General features: G+C 41.5%; 1 protein-coding gene across 1 annotated transcript in view; it reads left to right on the top strand.

Annotated features, from left to right (window-relative positions):
• Positions 1–20,013, top strand: part of LOC145989748 (lachesin-like) — a 429,934-nt gene that overhangs the window by 65,964 nt on the left and 343,957 nt on the right. Inside the window, exon 2 of the mRNA XM_083125039.1 lies at positions 3,607–3,723. Within this exon, the coding sequence (XP_082981165.1) occupies positions 3,660–3,723 (64 nt within the window). The 5' untranslated portion in view covers positions 3,607–3,659. The remainder of the gene's footprint in view (positions 1–3,606; positions 3,724–20,013) is intronic.

Here is a 20,013-nt window from a genome sequence, read left to right as displayed (position 1 = left end):
ATTTAAACAAAGGAAATTTCGGTTGTTTACAAACCAATAGGTGATTCTAGAAGTATTTTGAATGCTGATGACGGATATGACATAAATTTCTTCCTATCACGTTAGTATTTTTCCCTAGATAAGGATTTTTCTCCACGTATTAAGTTCAATCAACCGACCACATTATAACATTGAATATTAGACATTTTGTGAAGGAAATTTGTATGATGGATTTTGAAAATGGAACTTATGCAATCAAAGTTTACAATTTGCGTGTCAATGTGTCTTGTGAGGATAGGAGGTGGAATAAATGCTTACTATTTGTATTCTAGAAAACCAATAATTTACCACCATCTAAACAGAGCCATCTATTGAGAAAATGGTGTAACTACACATTTTATTGTGAAAAACTAGACGTGATGGGTAAAAATGGATTTCATTTTTAGAATCAGCATGCTGGAATTATTCAGGGACAACAGTCATCTGATAGTAATCTAAACCCATGCAGGCCGGTGTTATTGATTGCTGATAACACCACCGGTTCTTATTTTGTTTCTGATCTGTCAATTCACGCAACATGTTCGGATTATACATTGCTGAGGCCTTCCCCAATGGTAACACTGCAACCTTGGAAGTGTGCAATACTCGGTGGAGATATACTGCAGATAAGGCCCCGATTAGCCTTTCTGAGAACAAACTCCCGATATAAGCCACTCGCTTCTATTTTGTTTCTGATCAGTCAATTCTAGCGGCAAATTATTGAATGTCGATATGCAACATTCGTTTCAATTTTGTTTTGGATATAACCAATTCACATGACGTTTTTATTATTGAAGACCGATATGAACTACTATTTCGTATTATTATCTGTAAACTGCTTCTTCACGCCACGTGCTTTGTTGTTCACTGTCGATATGCATCACTTGTTTAAATTTTGTTTTTAATTTATCAGTGACATTTCCTTTGATTACGAGGTCCAATATAGAAACTCACTTAAATCCTAGTTAAAGAGAAGAGTGAGAATCTCGTGAAGCACGAAGGGCACGTATTTAACCAAAAATGTTTGTTTATTTGAGTACGTTCTGTGAAACAAAGTAATATTGCCTAAACGCACATCTAAATATCTGAAAAAAAGGGCATGTAAAAATAGTTATATTAAACAAAATTACTGGAATGCATTAAGCTGGTTTGAAAATAACAACAAACTATGGCATTTCCATTTGATATTCTAGGCATGACGAATGCTGACATTAAAATATAACACTTAAAGTTCGACAAACTGTTTCTCAAGAGCCAAGAATTCTCTTTAATCCCGAGAGCAAGCTCTCTCTTCAAGATCTAGCCTTCCATGTACGTTCTCTTTACAATCATCTTCGCCTGACTGCTTTGCCACATTACTTTGAGAGCAAAAAACTATGATAATTTATGTCGCTATGATTCCGTAATGAAGCAAAGAAAGGGAGAGATCTTAGTGAAGAGGGTCCCGGATATCCCCATACCCCCCACCCAGCCTTCCTCCCGGCGGCTAATGAGTTGGGGTAACCGGAAGTAGGATCCGACGAAAAACCCGGAAGCTTTAGCCTTTTTTTTCGCGCGCGAACGCAGAGACATCTATGTCCGGAATTACATTCAAAAGCTTCCTTCAATGTTCTTGCGTGCTAGGACAAGGCTTAGCTTTTATCGTGGTAACAAGGAATCTCCAAAGAAGCTGATCATGGCTTCAGCAGAAGCTCTACTGTAAATCCGCATCTCTGCTGCGCTCAACTGGACTGTTACGCTACACTCCAAATCGGGAGTCTCTGGAGCAAGCGAACGAAAACAAGTCTGCGCAAGAAGTGACTCGAGAGTGCTCAACCAGTGAACGTGATGTGAGGGTAACAATCGTTTGCGCAGCGCACACTGCTTTGCTCCGTCCACTTGCTCTGATAAAATATTTTTAAAAGCAGCTAAAGAGATAGGTTTGGAAACTACCATAGCAAAAAGAAAACTAAATATATGCTTGCAGGCCGAAACCAAGTGTTAGATAATAATTCGTTTTATTCAGTTTCCAAATTCAAGTACTTAGTAGTAATGCTAACAAATGAAAATTATATTAAAAAGAGGAAATAAAAAACTGACTAAATTCAGAAAAAACTGACTAAATTCAGAAAATGCGTGTTACTTATCTCTTCATAAGCATTTTATATTCTTGTACAAAAACAGGAATTTTGTCTGTAGTATTATATGGATGCGAAACTTGGTCCCTTACATTAAAAGAGGAACATAACTTAAAATTTTTGAAAATAAATTCCTTTGAAAAAATATTTGGAACTAAAAGGGACGAGGAGAGAGGTGAGTGGAGAAGGTTACATAATTTAGAACTACATAATTTGTACTCATGTCCAGATATTATTAGAATTATTAAATCAAGAAGACTTAGGTGGGCAGACATGTGGCAGCAATGGGAGAGCAAAGGAGAGTTTCGAAGATTCTTGTTGGGAAACCTGATGGTAAGAGACCTGTAGGAAGGCCAAGACGAAGATGGAATAACGTTGAGATGTACCTAAAGAAAATCGGTAAGGATGGAAAAGATTGGATTTATCTTGCCCAGGATAGTGACAGATGGAAGGGAAGGCTTGTGTCGCGGCAGCCATAAACCTTCGGATTCAAGAACGATAGAGAGTTAGTTAGTTAGTTACTCGCTCCTCTACCGTTATGTGCGGTTTTCGTTCACAGATTCGCGAGACAGAGTATAGTTTTCGGACGATTTCATGGCATAGGAAACTGCGATATACGGTCGTATGAAAACAGAATATATTTTTCAATTTCTGACTAAACAGTGTCATCTACCACGGACTTCAAAGACATCCATTTTCCCGGCGGGACTAGAAATCAGGCATTTCGAAGCTGAAACTTTGGTCCGGGTGCTAAAGGTATTTTCCACTCTTACTGCGGCCTGTCCTAGTTCTGGCAAGGGAAGTGGGGAGCGGGGATTACGCTGCAAACCAACCAGACAACAGCAGTGGCGCCGAGAGACACGACGCGGCTGAAAAAAGTACTACGTGAACCTCGTTCTACTGGCTGCTGCGTTTCTTATCGCGCTTGATTGGTCGCTTCCCACTTCCCTTACCAGCTTATAGGGCGTCCGCCGTTAAGACTGGAAAAGAACTATAGCAGCAGTTGTCTACTCGAGAAACATTAATTTCTATATTTTTTACCTTCGAATTTGTTAATGTTTTGTCGCTTTAAGGTATTGTTTTGTAATTGGGCCTGATGCTTCAGGCAACAATAAACACAACGACGTTATAGTTACGTCACAGCGCAAAGAATAAAACTAACTGTATAATAAGTAACGCTGTGTCTAGGCGTCCGAAATTGGGGCTCCAAATTTCATTCTAAGATTTATCTTCAGGTTAATATAGCAAAAGAAAACTGGTTAGTTTTCGGAAAATTCTCGTCTGCTTTCATCTGGGCCTATTTCAGGAATGGGCCTAATGCTGCAGCATCAATAGCACCCACCTTAATTCGTCACTCATCCACCAATACACTGCTTGATTTTTCAGAAATTTAAATACACTGTGGACAAATGCATATGAACGAAGGTGGTCACACACGAAATGAGGTAACAATTTTCTCTTTCTCTTCCAGACAGGGGACATGTGACCTTCAAAGCCGAAGACAGACGAACAGTGAATGGCAGGATGCGCCAGATTCTTCTATTGCTGGGTTCGATCCTGGCTTTTGCACTGCCCAAGAGGAATATCGGTAAGTGTTATATGTTTCAAATATTTGAAGTTTACTTTTTTTTAAAAAATCAGCTCTGATAAATATACAGGGTGTCACAACACAATATTGACAAACTTTTATATCGAGTAAAGGGCATGAAGTTTTCCTAGCAACGTTTTTCCACTCGAGCCTTTATTTCGACATTCTTAGCCTTAAAAAGAGAAAGAAAGAGACGACATTATCAATCATGTATGAATACTGAATAGATCCAGTGCTGTCGCTGTCATTCGCGTTTTCTGTTGGAAAACATATTAAAATAGTAATAAATAAATATCTTGCTAATATAATAGTTGCTAGTATGAGGTATGACTCAAGAGAACTGCAAGATTGGGCAGATATTAATAAGTACTAGGGTGAATCAAATATAATTTATTTTTCATAATTTATTGAAACAAAATACAAATACAAAACAAAGTACATACTTTTCTACATAGCTCCCTTGAACTGAAATGCACTTTTGCCAGCGAATAGGGAGTTTGGCAATCCCTTTGTCCCAGAAAGTTCTCGGTCGTGTGTGCAGCCAGTTGCACACGAACTCTTCCATTTCTGCATCATCCTGAAAACGCTTACCTCAGAGTGCTTCTTTCAGGGATCCAAACAAGTGATAATCACAAGGGGATAAGTCTGGAGTGTATGGAGGATGTTCAAGTGTGTCCAATGAATTTCGTCCAGTTTGTCACGTGTTGCACCAGCTGTGTGAGATCTGGCGTTGTCATGAAGCAGCAGAACACTTCTGATGGCTGTACCACGTCGTTTGGTCCGATAAGCAGCCTTAACACTTTCCAGGAGTTGACAATAGTAAGCAGCATTTACTGTTCTTCTTTCATGAAGATAATCAATAAAAATGACACCTCTGAAATCCCAAAAAACTGTGGCAAGAATCTTCCCAGCTGATGCGTGGCGTTTGGCCTTGACTGGCCCAGAATTCTTCTTTTTTCCGCCACTACTCCCCAAAACATGTTGTGCCATTCATACACACGGGTCTTTGAACGGGTGGACTCACCAAACTGTGCTCGAAGTCTGGTCAAAATTTCACTTGGTTTTACCCCTTCGTTTGTAAGAAATTTGATAATGATGCGTTGTGCAATGGACGGGTGTACCTCCTGCTCACTCATCGTGCTACTGACTGATGTTAAAAGTTGACAAGGACTCCAGAGAAGGAACAGACTCCAGATACACCCACTATCATCACCTCAAGGCCACAGGACTCCACCACACTTTTCCCTGCTAGTAAGAAATAAATTCCCGTTTATATTTGATTCACCCATGTATGTGAGTATAATTATTATTATTACTATTTTGGTCAGCAGAGACGCTGCCACAGGATGAAATCTCCTTAAGGGCATGAGGGAGGGTTTTCGCGAGGCTGCGATCATTGTTGCCAACTTAGCTCTTTTGGAGCCAGGTCTGGTCTTTCGTCCACGCGTTTGGCTGTGCCCATTCCGACGGTATTGAAATAAATGTACAGTCACGGACACTTCTGGGTTGTAACGTTGTCATTAGCTCTTAATGGTGCGAAACTGTCACTCTTCGCCTTAAAGCATACATGATTCATCATCGATACATGTGTTGCATATCCTACTTTGTGTTTTTGCATTATAGAGGCTTCGCAAGTACCAGAAGTATTCAGAGAGCTAACTTTGTATTGATTGGTTACACAGTCCGTCCGTAGCGTAGTTAAAAATTTATAGTTTTCCGACAGAAATTGGAACTGTCATTGGCAACCGTGAATATGTACGCAATGGCTGCATTCATAAGCGATAGAAAATGTCCTTTTTCGAGCGTTCGTAGCACCGAAATGTGGCTTCAAGGTGGGCAGTGGCGTAGCATGAGCATTTCGGGTGGGAACGCCAAGTCCAAAGGAAGGCTACGCCATTTTTTGCCTAATAGTTTACTTATGGGATTATTTGATATAAGTATTGCCTATTTGAAAGTACAATTTCATTGTGTTTTGTTGCCTGAAGTCGGTAGCTTTTTTAATTAGGTTGTTCAACTCTGAACACCTTACGCCATTCGGAGTCGTTTGCCCAAAATATAGTACATGTGTAAAAACTATATTTTGTTTCTCTCAGCAAACCCACTAAGGAAACCATTCGGCATAACGCAAGCCATTAAGAAATCTGTTCTAGAACAATAGTAGACGCATTGCTATTGTGGATGATGTAACTATTGATTGATTTGGTTTATTTTACTTCGCTTTTCTGCCACTTTTGGCTAATCACGAAGATGAATATTATAAGGGATGATATTGATGAAGTTGAAGGGACACTCCCAAAGAATACCCGTGCTAACCACTCCGCCACAGAGGTCGGTGGATGATCCACCTATCGTATGACATAACAGTGCCTATTAGTAATTCAGAGTACTGTCTGGCATACATCACGTGGCGACATAGAAAACCTGATAAACATTTTAAAATAATTCCGTCCAGAGATCATTCTATGTTAAGAGTCTTGCAACGAACGCTAAACATTTCCATTGACAAAATACGTATAAAGGATTTAGATATTAACGAACAAATAAACTTTCTTAATAATGCATTAGTTTTGCTGGTTAAGTAGTAGAGCAGCCATATCCTGAACTTCGCCCATGAATAAATAATTGTGTTTCTAAACTTTCATACCGCGAGCACTGAAAACTCGGACGAAAACTGCTTTTTTTTTAGTTTTTAATGTACATCGCTGTTTGTGTGATAAATTATACAAAGAAGTTATATATTGGAGTTTAGTAAACTTAGGTGAATCGTATTGCGTATTGTTGCATCACACAGCACGAGCGCGAAGAACCGGGCAGGTTTGTCGTTTGCATCGGAAATCAGGAAGGGTCACATGAGCCCTAGAACCAATCAGGTGCTCCGTACGCCAGCGTTTGAGAGAGCATTTCGCGCGTGCTGTAGAAATCCAAGCTTTCGCTCCAGACAGGCAGAGTCCTGTACGCCAAACCTCACCAGCGTCCGGCCAGCAAAGGAAAATGCTATAACGTGAGCTGTTTAGTGGAGCGTTGTAGGCGTACCGAGATAAGTAGCTATTATAATGCCATATAGCTTAAATACACATACACAGTCCGTCCAGTGGGAAAGGTGACTGATTTTGTTGTCACGGAACTACCAGTTCGATCTATGGAGAAGTATATGTACTATGTAGCGACATATTTCGACTTTCTTTCGGCAAAATTGCAAAGCGCTAGCATCGACGGTCGACGCGCATAGATCTTGTGACTGACAGTACCTTCTGAACGTCAGTCGGAAACGGAGCAACGGACCAACGTCCCAACATTAAATTCTGTTTCAAATTTGGTAAAGGTTCAACAGAGACGTTTCAAATGATTCAAACTGTTTACTGTATTGAGGCATTGAGCCGTAAGAACGTGTTAAAGTGGTATGCAAGATTTCGTGATGGTCGAGAGAGCATTGAAGACGATCCGCGACCAGGACCACCAGTGACTGTGCGAACTGACGAAAACGTCCAAAAAATGGCGGAGATTGTACGCATCATCCACAAGGAATTCACTCCAGAGGGTCACACTGTGAACCCTGAGTATTACGTGGGTGTTTTGCATCGTCTATTGGCCAGGATTCGTAGAGTTCTGTCTGAATTTCGGGAACAGGACTCATGGTCTCTGATGCACGACAATACACCCGTGGCCAAAGCAGGTTTGTACGCCTGTTTTTTGGCCAAAAAAGGGATAGTGGAGCTCGATCACTCCCCATATTCTCCATATTTAGCTCCGTGCGAATTCTGGCTATTTCCAAAACTGAAATTGGCGATGAAAGGAAGGCGTTTCGACACCATTCCAGACATCCAAAAGGCTTCAACCGCGATTTTGGAGGCAATTCCGAAACAGGAGTACCAAGACTGCTTCACAAAGTTCTACAACCGCTTCAGTGCATGTATTGACTCACGAGGTATAAACGTTATTGTAAACAACCAGTCCACAACGTCTTGTCTTTGATTACTCATTAGTCACCTTCCCCACTGGACGGACTGTGTAATTAGTAATGTTTTACTTTTATTCACAGCATTCAACGCATTTTTTACCCATATTAAATCGGGGAACGCCGGGCATATTGGCGTTCAGTAACGCTATGCCAGTGGAAACTGTTGTTAGTTTTGATGATCTTCACTTGCTTTTCTTCGGCTCCTCTCTCCTACATAAAGTAACGAACTGATCAACCTAACCAAACTCTCTATAAACGAATGTTGTCAAGAATAGAGGAATAAGTTGTTGAAGTCGAATTCCAGGCAAGTAAATATCTTCGAATTTGTCGTTCAAATTGAGCCAGATTTCTCTTGATGTCTTCACAGAATATTTTGAACCATGTTTTGGTATATTGTTTCACACGGACACTACCTACAATTGTTGATATATCGTAGATGGATAGAGTTCATGTCTTTTCAGTTGAAGTCAATGACAACCATTTGATGGATGTTGTAAGGATGCATAGTTTTGTATGGGTTCATGTGAAGGTACTGAAAGTCGTGTTCGATCTACTTCGTACACGAAGTAGAACTTATGATCCTTGCAAGGATTATTTTCAGTGTGGGATTTCTTGCGATCTTCATTTCGATATTTACATGAGCACCTGTGCGTGTGCACTCCCACAGACAGATTCTGTGTTGCCACTCTCCGATAGCATAGTAGCTAATGGTATTAACTTGTAGTCGGTGGGTCCCAGGATCGACTCCCGGCAGTGCCGATCCCCTTCTCACACCAGCATGCAGGTAAATGTATATAAATAGCTTCTCTTTATCTTCAATACGAATTTTGTATGCCCCCCCAAATATTCCCGTTTCCCCCTGCATTCATACATTTTTAATTTTTTTCCCTGCCGACAATAGATGAATACGCATTACACAGTGTCTCGGATCTCACTTGAAACTGTAAGTCCCGTACCGATTAGCCTATATGAGCATATATGCGTAGCATATATTTATAAAGTGGAGTCCCAACGAACACTCTCGTCTATGTACGATGGCAGCAGTGAATACTATAGCTGAAGTCTGTCGCCAGGCGAGAATGTTAAATGTTACTAGCCGTAATCTCGCCACGAAATATTAAATAGCAAGAAATTAGCTGACTTCAACCTTCAGTCATGTTTGGCATCCGTCTAAAACGGGGTGAACAACACATCTGCAAATATGACGTCGGATTGGCATCTGTGGAGAGGGGGCTAAATACCGCGGTAGAAATTTCCCAACCCCTGACGCGGATCCTTTGTTTGCGGCGAAGTTTCCTGCCGCGCCAAGACGAAACTATTTCCCGCCTTTACCTGTCCAACTCTCGCGCGCAATGGCCTTCGGGAAATTGTGTTAAGGCTGATAAATCTTCGTCACTAATTCATTTCCTTGCCAGAGACGGAGGACCGAGTCCATCGAATGGGAACCTTTGGGGGGGGGGGGGGAGGTAGCCAGAAGTCAGCCTTTGGTGATCTGAATTAATGGGTAGGATTAGTGTTAGGTCTTCCTCAAGGTACCAAGGGTTCGATCGCGGCGGAGGAGTATTGCACTATGATTAGGATTCTACTTCAAACTGTAGGTCCAGTCCCGATTAGTCTATACCAGCATAAAGAGGACTTAAAAACAAACTAAGATGTCCCGTAGCCAGATGGTTAGCGCTCTCGCTCTTGGTACGTTCGGTTCCGGCTTCGATCCTCTTGGAAGCTCTAGGTGTTGATCCAGATTACCTTGAAGGAAATAGCGGAGGACTCCGCCATAGAAAGCCAGAATACAGCGGCGATGGGATTCGATGTGCTGACCTCGTGTCACTCAACGAGAAGTCGCTTGGCAGGCCTTGGCCCTCAAAGTGCTGTTGCTCTCTGGAGTTTTGTTTTTAGAGAGATACAACAGGAAGGTTCTTTTCCACGCATCTTAGGCCAGTGCTCGTTGTAATTTACAAATTTATGGCAACCGAGAGCCGCTGTTTTCATGGGCCCTGGACTTGATAAACAATGATAGAACGGTGTATTAACACAAGTCTGAAAATGCATGTTTGCTGAGGCGGGAGTTACCGCAGGCATCAATAATCTAACAGTGAAGGAAGTAGGGCACGCAATAAAGTCAGGCACAAAGAATGTTGAGAATTTTATGAAGAATTTGAGAAACTGGAAATTCCCTTGACCCACATTGCTGATTGTAGGTTAATTAAATTATAAAACCAAATATATTAAGTCTTGAACTTTTTCTTGCGACGAACGATGAAAAGATTCTCTCGGGCTATGGATCTGGTGAGTTGTGGAGAGGATCACAACTCACCTGGTCGATAGCCCGAAATACCTTTTTCATCAATATGTAATAAGTTTATAAAAATATATTTTTATAGTTAGAATATTATATATGGTATTCTAATAATGTTTAAAAAATTGTGCACCGCGTTTGTTTTTACGATTTTTATCATTCATCCTCGTCGCCGTAATTAGCCAAGAGAAGGAATTGATTGAGCTGGTGTATTAAGTCCCCTTTATGCACAGTAAGGCTAATCGGGATTGGACCCACATTTTAAAGTGGGATCCGAACCACTATGTGCCTCCACAGTGTATCGAACCCGGGACCACTTGATACGACGACGATACCACTGCGTAATCGGGGAGGACCAAGAGAGAGAGAGAGAGAGAGAGAGAGAGTAAGCGAAGTACAATAACCAAAATGCATATGTAGATTTAGAACCCCGTAAATGTTCATTGGTTGTGGTGACTTGGGTGGGAATTTCCCCGGCAATGCCCCTGGTACATATCCCCTGCAAAGTCTCTCATCCTTCATCTGGTCGATATCCTCTTCAAAGTATATCATTCTGCACGTGGTCGATATCGCCTGCAAAGTCTCTCAGGTCCTACCTGGTCGATATCCTCTACCTGATCGATATCCTCTGCAAAGTCTCTCAGGTTCCACATGGTTGATATCCCTTGCATGTGTCTCTTAGGTGTTACCTGGTCGATATTCCCTGTACAATCTCTTCACGATAAATGTCCATGTATCTTGATGACAATTTATATTGTCATTGAATGAAACTCAGATATTCTCGGTAAGACATTCGGAAGAGATCAACGCGGCTAGGTCTTTCTCTGAGCATAAACTTATTGTTGGTCTTGTCCTAACAGTGGAGCATGCGCATTGCTCCTGCAATACAAGCCTTGATGTTCTGTATCACCATGATATGGACAACGATACCCTTTATTGCAAGAAGACGGCACGAAAAACCCGGAAATTGCGAATAATATATGTTGATGGTAATGTCCTATATCATTCGTAATGGCTTAACCATCAGTTTTTTTTGAGTATGGATGTCTTTGCGTGGGCTTCCTTCTTTTTGTTATATGTCTCCGCATTTTTTGTTGCAAGGGAAGAAAGGGCACGATTTCACTATGGTGGTATATGCCTTCGGGAAAAAGAAACAGCATTATTTACAGGAAAGAGGGGCGGACGTTTTAGTCCCAGAATCTCTATCCCCTTTTCCTTGGTTTTCCTGATGCATCTCATAAATTCAATCTGAACGGGCCTCTCTCCCCGAGAAGGGGGTGTGGGGAAGGGGGGTGGCTTAGACGCATTATGGCAAGAGAATATAGAATCTTGTGTTCAAAGCGCTGGGAGATGTTAGTATATTTCACATCATTTCTCTCGCCTGCATCATCACAGGATACCCGCCCGTTTCCCTCGAGGGGGAAATTTATGCAGCCTTCATCCAGGACAGCGCTAGGAAACCTGGTACAAAAGAATACCACAAGAGAGCACTGATGCTAGGGTGTAAGGATGGGAGGCATGAAAAGAAGTTGGCGGGACGTGAGAAATGCTCGTTAGTTTTGCAAATTAGGTTGGTTGATAAAGTGCAAGCACTTGTTGAAAATGTAACGAAATAGGAAGGTGTTGAACCAAGGCGACTGAGAGGGTTGATAGAGTTCGCTTAAGTTTGTCCTACGTGTTGGTTTAATTGCGAAAGCTCAGACTGATCAATGCGCAAAGGAGAAGGAAGTAGTGGATCGCGCAGAAGGTTGCTGCGCATGCTCAGAACACGAAAATCAGGAATGGGTGGAGCCTCCACTGCTGCTGTAGGTATATGCGTCTGCGCAGAACTGTTATTATTGGTACATTACACTGCAACATCAGGTTGTGGATGTGCAATTACATTTTCTGCGGAATGTTCAACACGTCGTTTCGGAGCGTTGCTGTTCGAAGCCTCATACTGGGCGACTAGATAAAGGTAAACTTCCACGTGCACTTTGTAACATGTCGTCAGGCATGTGGGGGTAGGAACCCAAAAATTCTTCGATATCGCCATTGTGGAGGTGATGTGATCAGCATCACGCTCCGGTCACCTTTGCCCTACAGGGTTGCCCCCAGGTACCTGCTTATTTGAGGCTGGGTGAGCCCCAGTTTCGTATGCGGGGACAAGGCCGGGAAAACTACGTTCTTAGATCACCCTCCATGGGAATCGAACCCGGTTCTCCCGCGTGGCAGTCAGGCACCCTACCGATTTTTTAAAAAATAAAACTAAGCGGTAGTTTTCCTCGCACGTGAACATCATTTTAATTGAACCCAATTCTCTTCTTTTTCAGTCGAACAGACAAACACGAACATCCATGTCTTAACTGGGATTCGATCCCGGAAACCCTGGCGTCGTATCGCACTGCTCTAATCAGCTGGCACGGAAGTCGGCACCGACTAGAACACCACGGCTTCATTGGGTGGCAAGCGTAACTAAGAAAACAAAACTCAAAATCTTCGAACAGGCATAATCTCTGAATCGAACACCGATTGCCTGGCCTGTGCTGCTATATTCTAATAGATTAGCATAGAAATTGATGAAGCTCAATATGCATGTAATGGAAATGAACATTGTCCAACCTCTTCTATCTCAGGATGAACACGACGCTCAGATTGAGACCGGAACCACACAACAAAAACAGAAAATTAGCAGGACTAAATCAGAAATTAACTTCCTGCTTGGGAACTACTTTCCACAGAGACAATCGAGCGAATTTGTAGAATAAAATTACGCTGAGAGGTGGGGAGAGGGGTCGACGTAAAAAAAAAAAGGTGGGTTATTTTGAGAGGAGAGGACGGAGTACTTGGAGAAGAGATATCTCATGCAGAAGTTGACGCGGCATCTGCGTCAGAGATTGTGTGCTTTCATTTTTTTCATTCTTTCTCCATTTCCTTTTCCGAAAGTTTCCGACCCCCCCCCCCCCTTTCCTCCCTTTTCCTTGATGGCAATCTCATCCTCGGCTTTCCATTATTTAAAGCCGCCTTCATTAAAACTTCACAGCGATTCTCTGCGAACGCAATATCCAGGATCCAATTTCTATCGGGGGGTAACCTTCATGCAGGTCTTGGCAGTTCTCTTCGCAGGAAGTGTGTTAACGAGGCTAAATAAAGATACACCGAGAAAGCTGGCGGCGAAAAATCATGTAAGAATGAAGTTGTTGACAACTTCTCCAGATTAGAGACTTCCTTAACAACATGCAAGATACGGATTAGGCTCATCTTCAATGTTATTCTAGAAGGTAGGGCCGAATTCGTTCTGCAATTAATGACTGTAAGAGTAGGTTTAGTAAGTATGTGAAAACATGATCTTCTCACCTGGGCAACTCTGGCCCATTTCGAACGTGAATTCGCCAACCTCTGTGGTGGAGTGGTTAGCACATCACCCTACGGTGCCAGGGGTCCTAGGTTCGAATTCCTGGCTGGGCATGGATGTTCTTTGTGAGTGTCACTTCATCAATTTCATCATATCATGGCTCATTCTTATCTTTGCGATTCGTCAAAAGTTGCAGAAAAAAGCGAAGTAAGTAAGCCAAGTCGATAAATCGAACGTGAGTTGTATAAGTTGGTGCACAGGAACTTATAGGTAAGAACATATATCCTGGTACAGTTCGCGCCACTGAGTGTTCTGTTCGCTTTCTGTTGTTGCCAAACGTGTGTGCGTGCAAACATGGCGACTGACCGTGCTGTTGCACGAGTCCTTTGAAAGGGCAAGCAAATAATATCCAAGCGTTATTCAAGCCCTTGTAGGTCGCCGGCTCCCGTGGCGGAGCACATCGCGCTACTATCCCAGGGGTCTCGGATTCGAATCCCGGCCTGGGCATGGATGTTTATGAGTGTCTCTTCATCAATTTAATCATATCATCACTCATCCATCTTCCGCAAATTAGCCAAAAGTGGCACAAAAGGCAAAGTAAAATAAAGCAAATCAAATCAAAATCAAACCCTTGTAGGTCAAGTTCATTTCAAATACTTTTTGTGTCGGTTACCTTCCCCTCCCCTCCGCTGTGAATGTGGCAAACAATCGTGTTCCAATTCTCCTCGCAAAGGGAACGGCGATCTCTGGATGGCAGAGAACAAGGCACGTGCTGTCTCCAGCGCTCCTGTCATTGGATGGATGCACCCACGTGATTGGTGGCAAGGTCTTGCAGCAAACGACAGACAGACAAACGACAGTGGCTGCGTTCCGAAAGTCATAACGAAACGCACGAATCGAACGACAATAACTGGCTTCCTGAACCTGGTAAAACTACTTTTATTGTGACCTTAGGAACGACATCGACTGTGTTTTATTTGAAATATTTACAAATGGCAATAGTAAGGCTGCAGATGTCATTGTTAATAACAATGAACTACAAAAAGTAAAAGAATCAGCAGCTGCATTGACGTATGTTTTTAAAATATAACGCTTTTAATGAAGAAAGAAAAAATGAAAGAGAAAACACTCAGATCTACAATCTACACCATAAGATATTTACCCAAATAATATGCCACATGTTAATTTCTATACACCCATATTTCTACCAACTCTAAGTGCATTCTTAAGATTTAGAAAGATCTTGACAATTTTAATCATTTATTAACTTGAATGCTTTTTCGAATTTCACTTGCACGTGAGCTTAGGCACAACACCTGCCTGATCGACCACCTGCAACATTCATTAAAAAATGTTGTTTACTGCACATGCTGTTAGAAATTTCGCTACGAGATTTGAAAAATAAGGTAAACAAGGATTTTACCAACAATGCTTTTTGTCACAAAATTTCTTCCGTTTTTATACGATCTCTTCCTACTACAAAAAACGACTGCAATAATTGCTCAAGTAACTAGCATGCTGCATAATTGCCTCTTGCTCTCCAATTACATTGGAATCTCCACACTTATTCATCACACACGTTTCACTCGCACTCATATCCTAACGGTCCAGCGCTTTGTGCAGTTTGCGTAGGCTTTTTGATCTGTGCTCTTTGGTTCAGCACATGTTTTCCCGCGATTCTGCAACTAGCAGGCGATTTTCACGGAACACACTTGCCTCGGAGCCTGTGCGTTTGGTGAAGTTAGTTCTCGCATGAAACGCATGGAAAGCGACTTTATGAACGGCATAACGAAACTCACGATCCTCACGAAAACACTCTTGGTACGGCCAGTTGCCATAACTCGTTCAACGCGTTAAACTCGTGAGACTTTTGGAATGAGCAACCAAGACCAGGGCTGTGCAATTACACGTAAAAAAATGCTTTCTATATGACACGTAAATTACGCGTAAAATACGCATGAAACGTAAACCACGTAAAAAATAGAATCAAACATAAAAATTAAAAGAAAACGTGATTTTTGCGATGGTCATTGCATTTCACAGAGGCACAAAACAAATAAAACTTTCCTTCTGAATTTGTATGTGCTCTTCTATGGGAATTTTACAAATGACATATTCACATTCACACCATAATTAGCCTATGCAAGTGTATAATACGTATCAAAAAGAAATTTGATGCTCTTACTAAAACTTTGAAACCAATCCAGATAAATTGTTGATAATTGTTGTTATGTTATAAATTAACCGTTTCCTCAGTTTTTAAAAATATGTGATAGAACAGTTCTATTTTAATACCTGTTAGGGTGAGGGCGTAAGGTGGGTGTATAAATAATCTTCAGAAAATAATGATTTTGTGCTGAAATATGTAAGAAAATTAATGTTTAAAATGTAATGCAATTGAAGTAGCTTTTATATTACTAATTTAAGAAAGCAAATTAGTTTTTTACATCTGCGTAATTTACGAAAATACGTAACGAGTAAATTACCTTGCAAACCTTAACCAAGACTGAGACGACCTTTTAAACATCGAGACAGGACACTTCGAGACTTAAGAAGACCAGACTCAGAACGAGAGTAACACACTGCCCGAGACACTCGGTCTCATTTCGAACTTTGGGGAACTATAATTTATGATATTTGATAGAAATAATACTGTTGATTTATTCATATAATACCAAATATCTCGTATATTTTGATTACTGCAAATGAAAACTCTGAATCTCTGCAATTTGGTTGCATAAATTTAACATAAAATCTTGTTTCCTGAGTGTTTATAGCGTCGAAAACGAAGCAACAAAGAGAAATACGTTTTTACGAAAAGTTATTGGCCTGAATGACAGGCCCGTAGCGAGTTGTAGGCTAGGGGAGCAAAAGCCTAGATCGCCATGCACAAAGGGTGCTATCCAAAGCTAAAAAATAAAAATAAGATAATGTCAGAATATGCAACGGAATAATTTACACTGGGCAGAATTAAGGAGAAAAGGAAAACATATAAGGTGTTACTCGACACTTGTTCCCATTGAAAATTTTCAAATGAAGTTAGTCTTTTGGAGGGTCACCAATTGAAAATTGATGCCACCATTCAACTCGATACATGACGCGCTCTGTTCGACCACCTCAATCCTTTTCAATTGATGAGCTTAACACGAAATTACAGACTTACCCTATATTTATAGATACATTTTATATTATGCTTGTTTACTGACATTCTCAACTTCTCCCGAAATGTTTTATCGTGCGATTCCTTTGGGAAAAACAAAGGCCACGCGCGCCGCTGTTATTGTTTTTAGATTTATGAAATCGGTCCCATTTGCCAACGGGATATAACATTCTTATGCACAGGCTCGGATTCAAAGCTGTAACCCTCGGGAGGGATTGTGGGTCGACTTCTCAGCACCCTCTGCCACCGAGGCGGGTACATTCATTACATTGCTCTCTTAACCTCCTTCATAAATTCATCAATTCGCAGTTTATCCTCATCGGCGCGATGAATCTAAAAATATATAAAAAATATGCAAAAAACTAACCAATTTCTAAAATCCTATTACCCCTTATTTCCAGCATCCACATGCACTCTGTACGAGATGTAATTTCATGCAGAGGAAATTCTCCAGTACCAACATACTTCAGTGACACATGGGACTGGTTAAACGACCGCCACTTCATTTTGGAAGAATTCCCAAACGGTTGATGAACTCGCTTATTGCAAGTGTCACTGACCTTCTCTGTAGCCGCAGTGGTCAATATGCTTCCGCTTGACCAAAGGCTGCTGTTTGCAAGCAATGTCGTAAATTATTTAACGCTGAGCATATAGCATGGAAGATCATGTCATTCCATGCAAATGAACCGATGTAGCATTTTATTCTAACATCATAACACGAATTTGCACCAAGGATCGCATCGTGTTAATCATCAACAAATGAGAATTTATTTGTCGACAAAACGCCAGTTTCAATTGGGAGCAACCCACAACTCCTAACTAATCTGCTAATGCAAACTCGCTTATTATTCTAGCCTTTTAACTATTTGCACACCATTAAATTAGAAAGCTAAGATATAATATGTGCAATGTTCGAACTGAAGCTCTTACAAAGACCATTCAGAAATTAATGCCTCCTCTGCTGTAATGAAATTATGTGAAGGAGGAATAATTGGAAAGAGAGTTGGAGATTGTTTTTTGACTCATCCATTCACAGTGATTTTGATGTTTACCACGTCCTGGAAATGCTGTCCACGCGAAGGTTGTTCTTGAGAGGGGCAAGCAAATGGAAGTCTGGTGGTGCTAAATCAGGACTGGGGGCATTACTGACCACCCATTTTTGGCAATAGACTGTGATAACCCTCTGTTTGCAAGAACTGAATTACGGCACTTTGTTTTTCTCTTCTATTCATGTTGTTTATTTAGTTACCTGAAAATGAAAAATTGTGTGCAATACTAAACTATCACATTATATGTGTGTGAACAATATGAGGAGTTGAGGAGTTATTAAAATGGAGGCATTAATTTCGGGATGAGCTTAATATATAGGGATGGGGAACTTCAGAATATTTTACCATATGAATATGTGAGGAAAGGGGGATTCTATAGGTACGTAGCCAAATGCTTAGCGCTCATGCCTTTTGGTGGGAGTCTCCAAAAGATCGGTTTCGGTGTTGACCCATCATCGTGAGGACAATTGAAGAGCTGCTTGAAAATTAGAGTATCGGGATCTGGTCTCAAAAGTCAGAATTGATTGATTGATTTGGTCTATTTTACTACGCTTTTCTGCCACTTTTGGCTAATCGCAAAGATGAGGATGAGGGATGGCATGATAATTGATGAAGAGACACTAACAAAGAACACCCATTCGAACCCGGGACCTCTGACGTCGTGCTAACCACGAAGGCCGGCTCTCAGAGGGCTGTTTCGTCATTGAGTTTAGGGCTATACACACACGCACGTACCCCACCCCCACACACACGCACGTACCCCCCCCCCCCCACACACGTGTGTGTATGTATCTAAAAAGTATTCCAAAGTAGCACAAAGCGCGCAGGTCTCGATGTCGTCTCTCTCTACTTATGAACATTCGTTTCCTTCTCAGCTTGAGTGCCGAAGTGCAATGTCAAGTCTCGAATACACAATATGAACATCATATTCTGCGTTTCACCGCACAGAATTTTACATTTTACATAGATTATTTAGTCAAAACAAGTTTTTAAACAAACTATTTGGATTTGACGCTGAGAACCTTCGAATGAGAGAAATTTTATCATGAATATACAGGGTGCGGCAATGAATAGGCAATTTTGCAACACTGGATATAGCTAGTTTCGGCGACAGAGGTAACACCTGTCTACCGCCATCTTGCAGCCCTTGCTTTACCACTGAGTCGTAGAAATTGGCACAGCGCGCTTTCGCTGTAAAACTTATTACAAAAACAATAACGGGGATAATCCTAGGCCCTCCAAATCACCTGAACTGTCCGCGTGTGAATATTTTATTTTGGGTACTTCAAAGCAAAAGTCTTCCAACATACCCCCAAGCACGCTTGCCAGAAACCCTATGTAAACTTAAGCATCGGATTCCGGGAAGAGGTGCCTCCAAATTCTACTCAAGGACTGATAGAGTGTGTGGAACGAAATGGAGGTAATCCTAGTAATGTTATTTTCAAATAAAGCAATATGTAAAGATTGTATTTGTACTTCATTTTGGTATTTCTTCTTCAATAAATAAAGTAGTTCATTTCGGCTTATGTTTTGTTATACATTATGTATAATTTTGTCTTAAGTGTGGAGTATTTAAAATCACCAAATTTATTGCCACACCCTATATAGGTATGCAAGAACTAAGCAAAGATTCACAATTGCCACTAATGGATTGACGTTGAAATTGCTATGAACAAATTGCTTTCTGCTGCATGAGTAAACTTTCCGATGTTATTCCAAGTCTCGAATGAGACCCTGACACTATCTCGATCTCGTATCGACTTCACAGAAGTCTGTCTTGGATTCGTCTCGACAAGTCTCGAAGATTTTGTTCGAGTTTCGATTTTCTAAACGTTGTGGACACAGAACCCTAACGAGTACCCATTAACGCTTATGAGCAAGTGAACTTCATTGGTATATTCCTTTCAAATCTAAACGTGTTCCTTCAGTCATATCTGTTCCTTGTACCTCGCTCTTGTCATTCTATTCCTGTGCGCGCGTGTGTGTGTGTGTGTGTGCGGTCATGTGTGGGGTCTGTCCTTTGTGTGATCAACTAAACGCAGCAAGAAGCTTTTCTCTCCCCCGGCCACTGGACATGGCCGGAGAAACTTTTAAAAGTTGTCCTTCTCGGCCGAGGAAAGGGGAGTACGAGGGATGATGGACTCCCTCTAGAATGGTGGCGCGCGAGAGAGCTGCAAAGAAAGGCTTTTAGTCGTGACGAAATCCTGCGGTTTTATGTCACCCGCCTTGCTTATATGGGTATATTTGTGAAGTGCTGCATTCTCCCCAATAAAGTTAAGATGAAGAGCTGTGGTCCATTCCCAGCCTCCGGCGTTGGCCAGTTTTTGCCCGCGGCCTTTACAGCTTAGCGGCGTCCATGTAGTAGGGGGCAGTGTAGCCAACCTTGCGGTGGCGGGAAATGTTCCAATCTGCGAGCAAGCTCTGCTCCATCCAATCCTAAGGTTATATACCTCCTCTGCGATATTTGCTTCTGAATTTGCGTAAACATGTCCC

This window comes from Lepisma saccharinum, chromosome 1 (assembly GCF_977018435.1).
Source record: "Lepisma saccharinum chromosome 1, izLepSacc3.1, whole genome shotgun sequence".
NCBI lineage: Eukaryota > Metazoa > Arthropoda > Insecta > Zygentoma > Lepismatidae > Lepisma > Lepisma saccharinum.
Note: the sequence above shows the minus strand (reverse complement) of the source record. Positions and strands in the feature narration are given on the sequence as shown.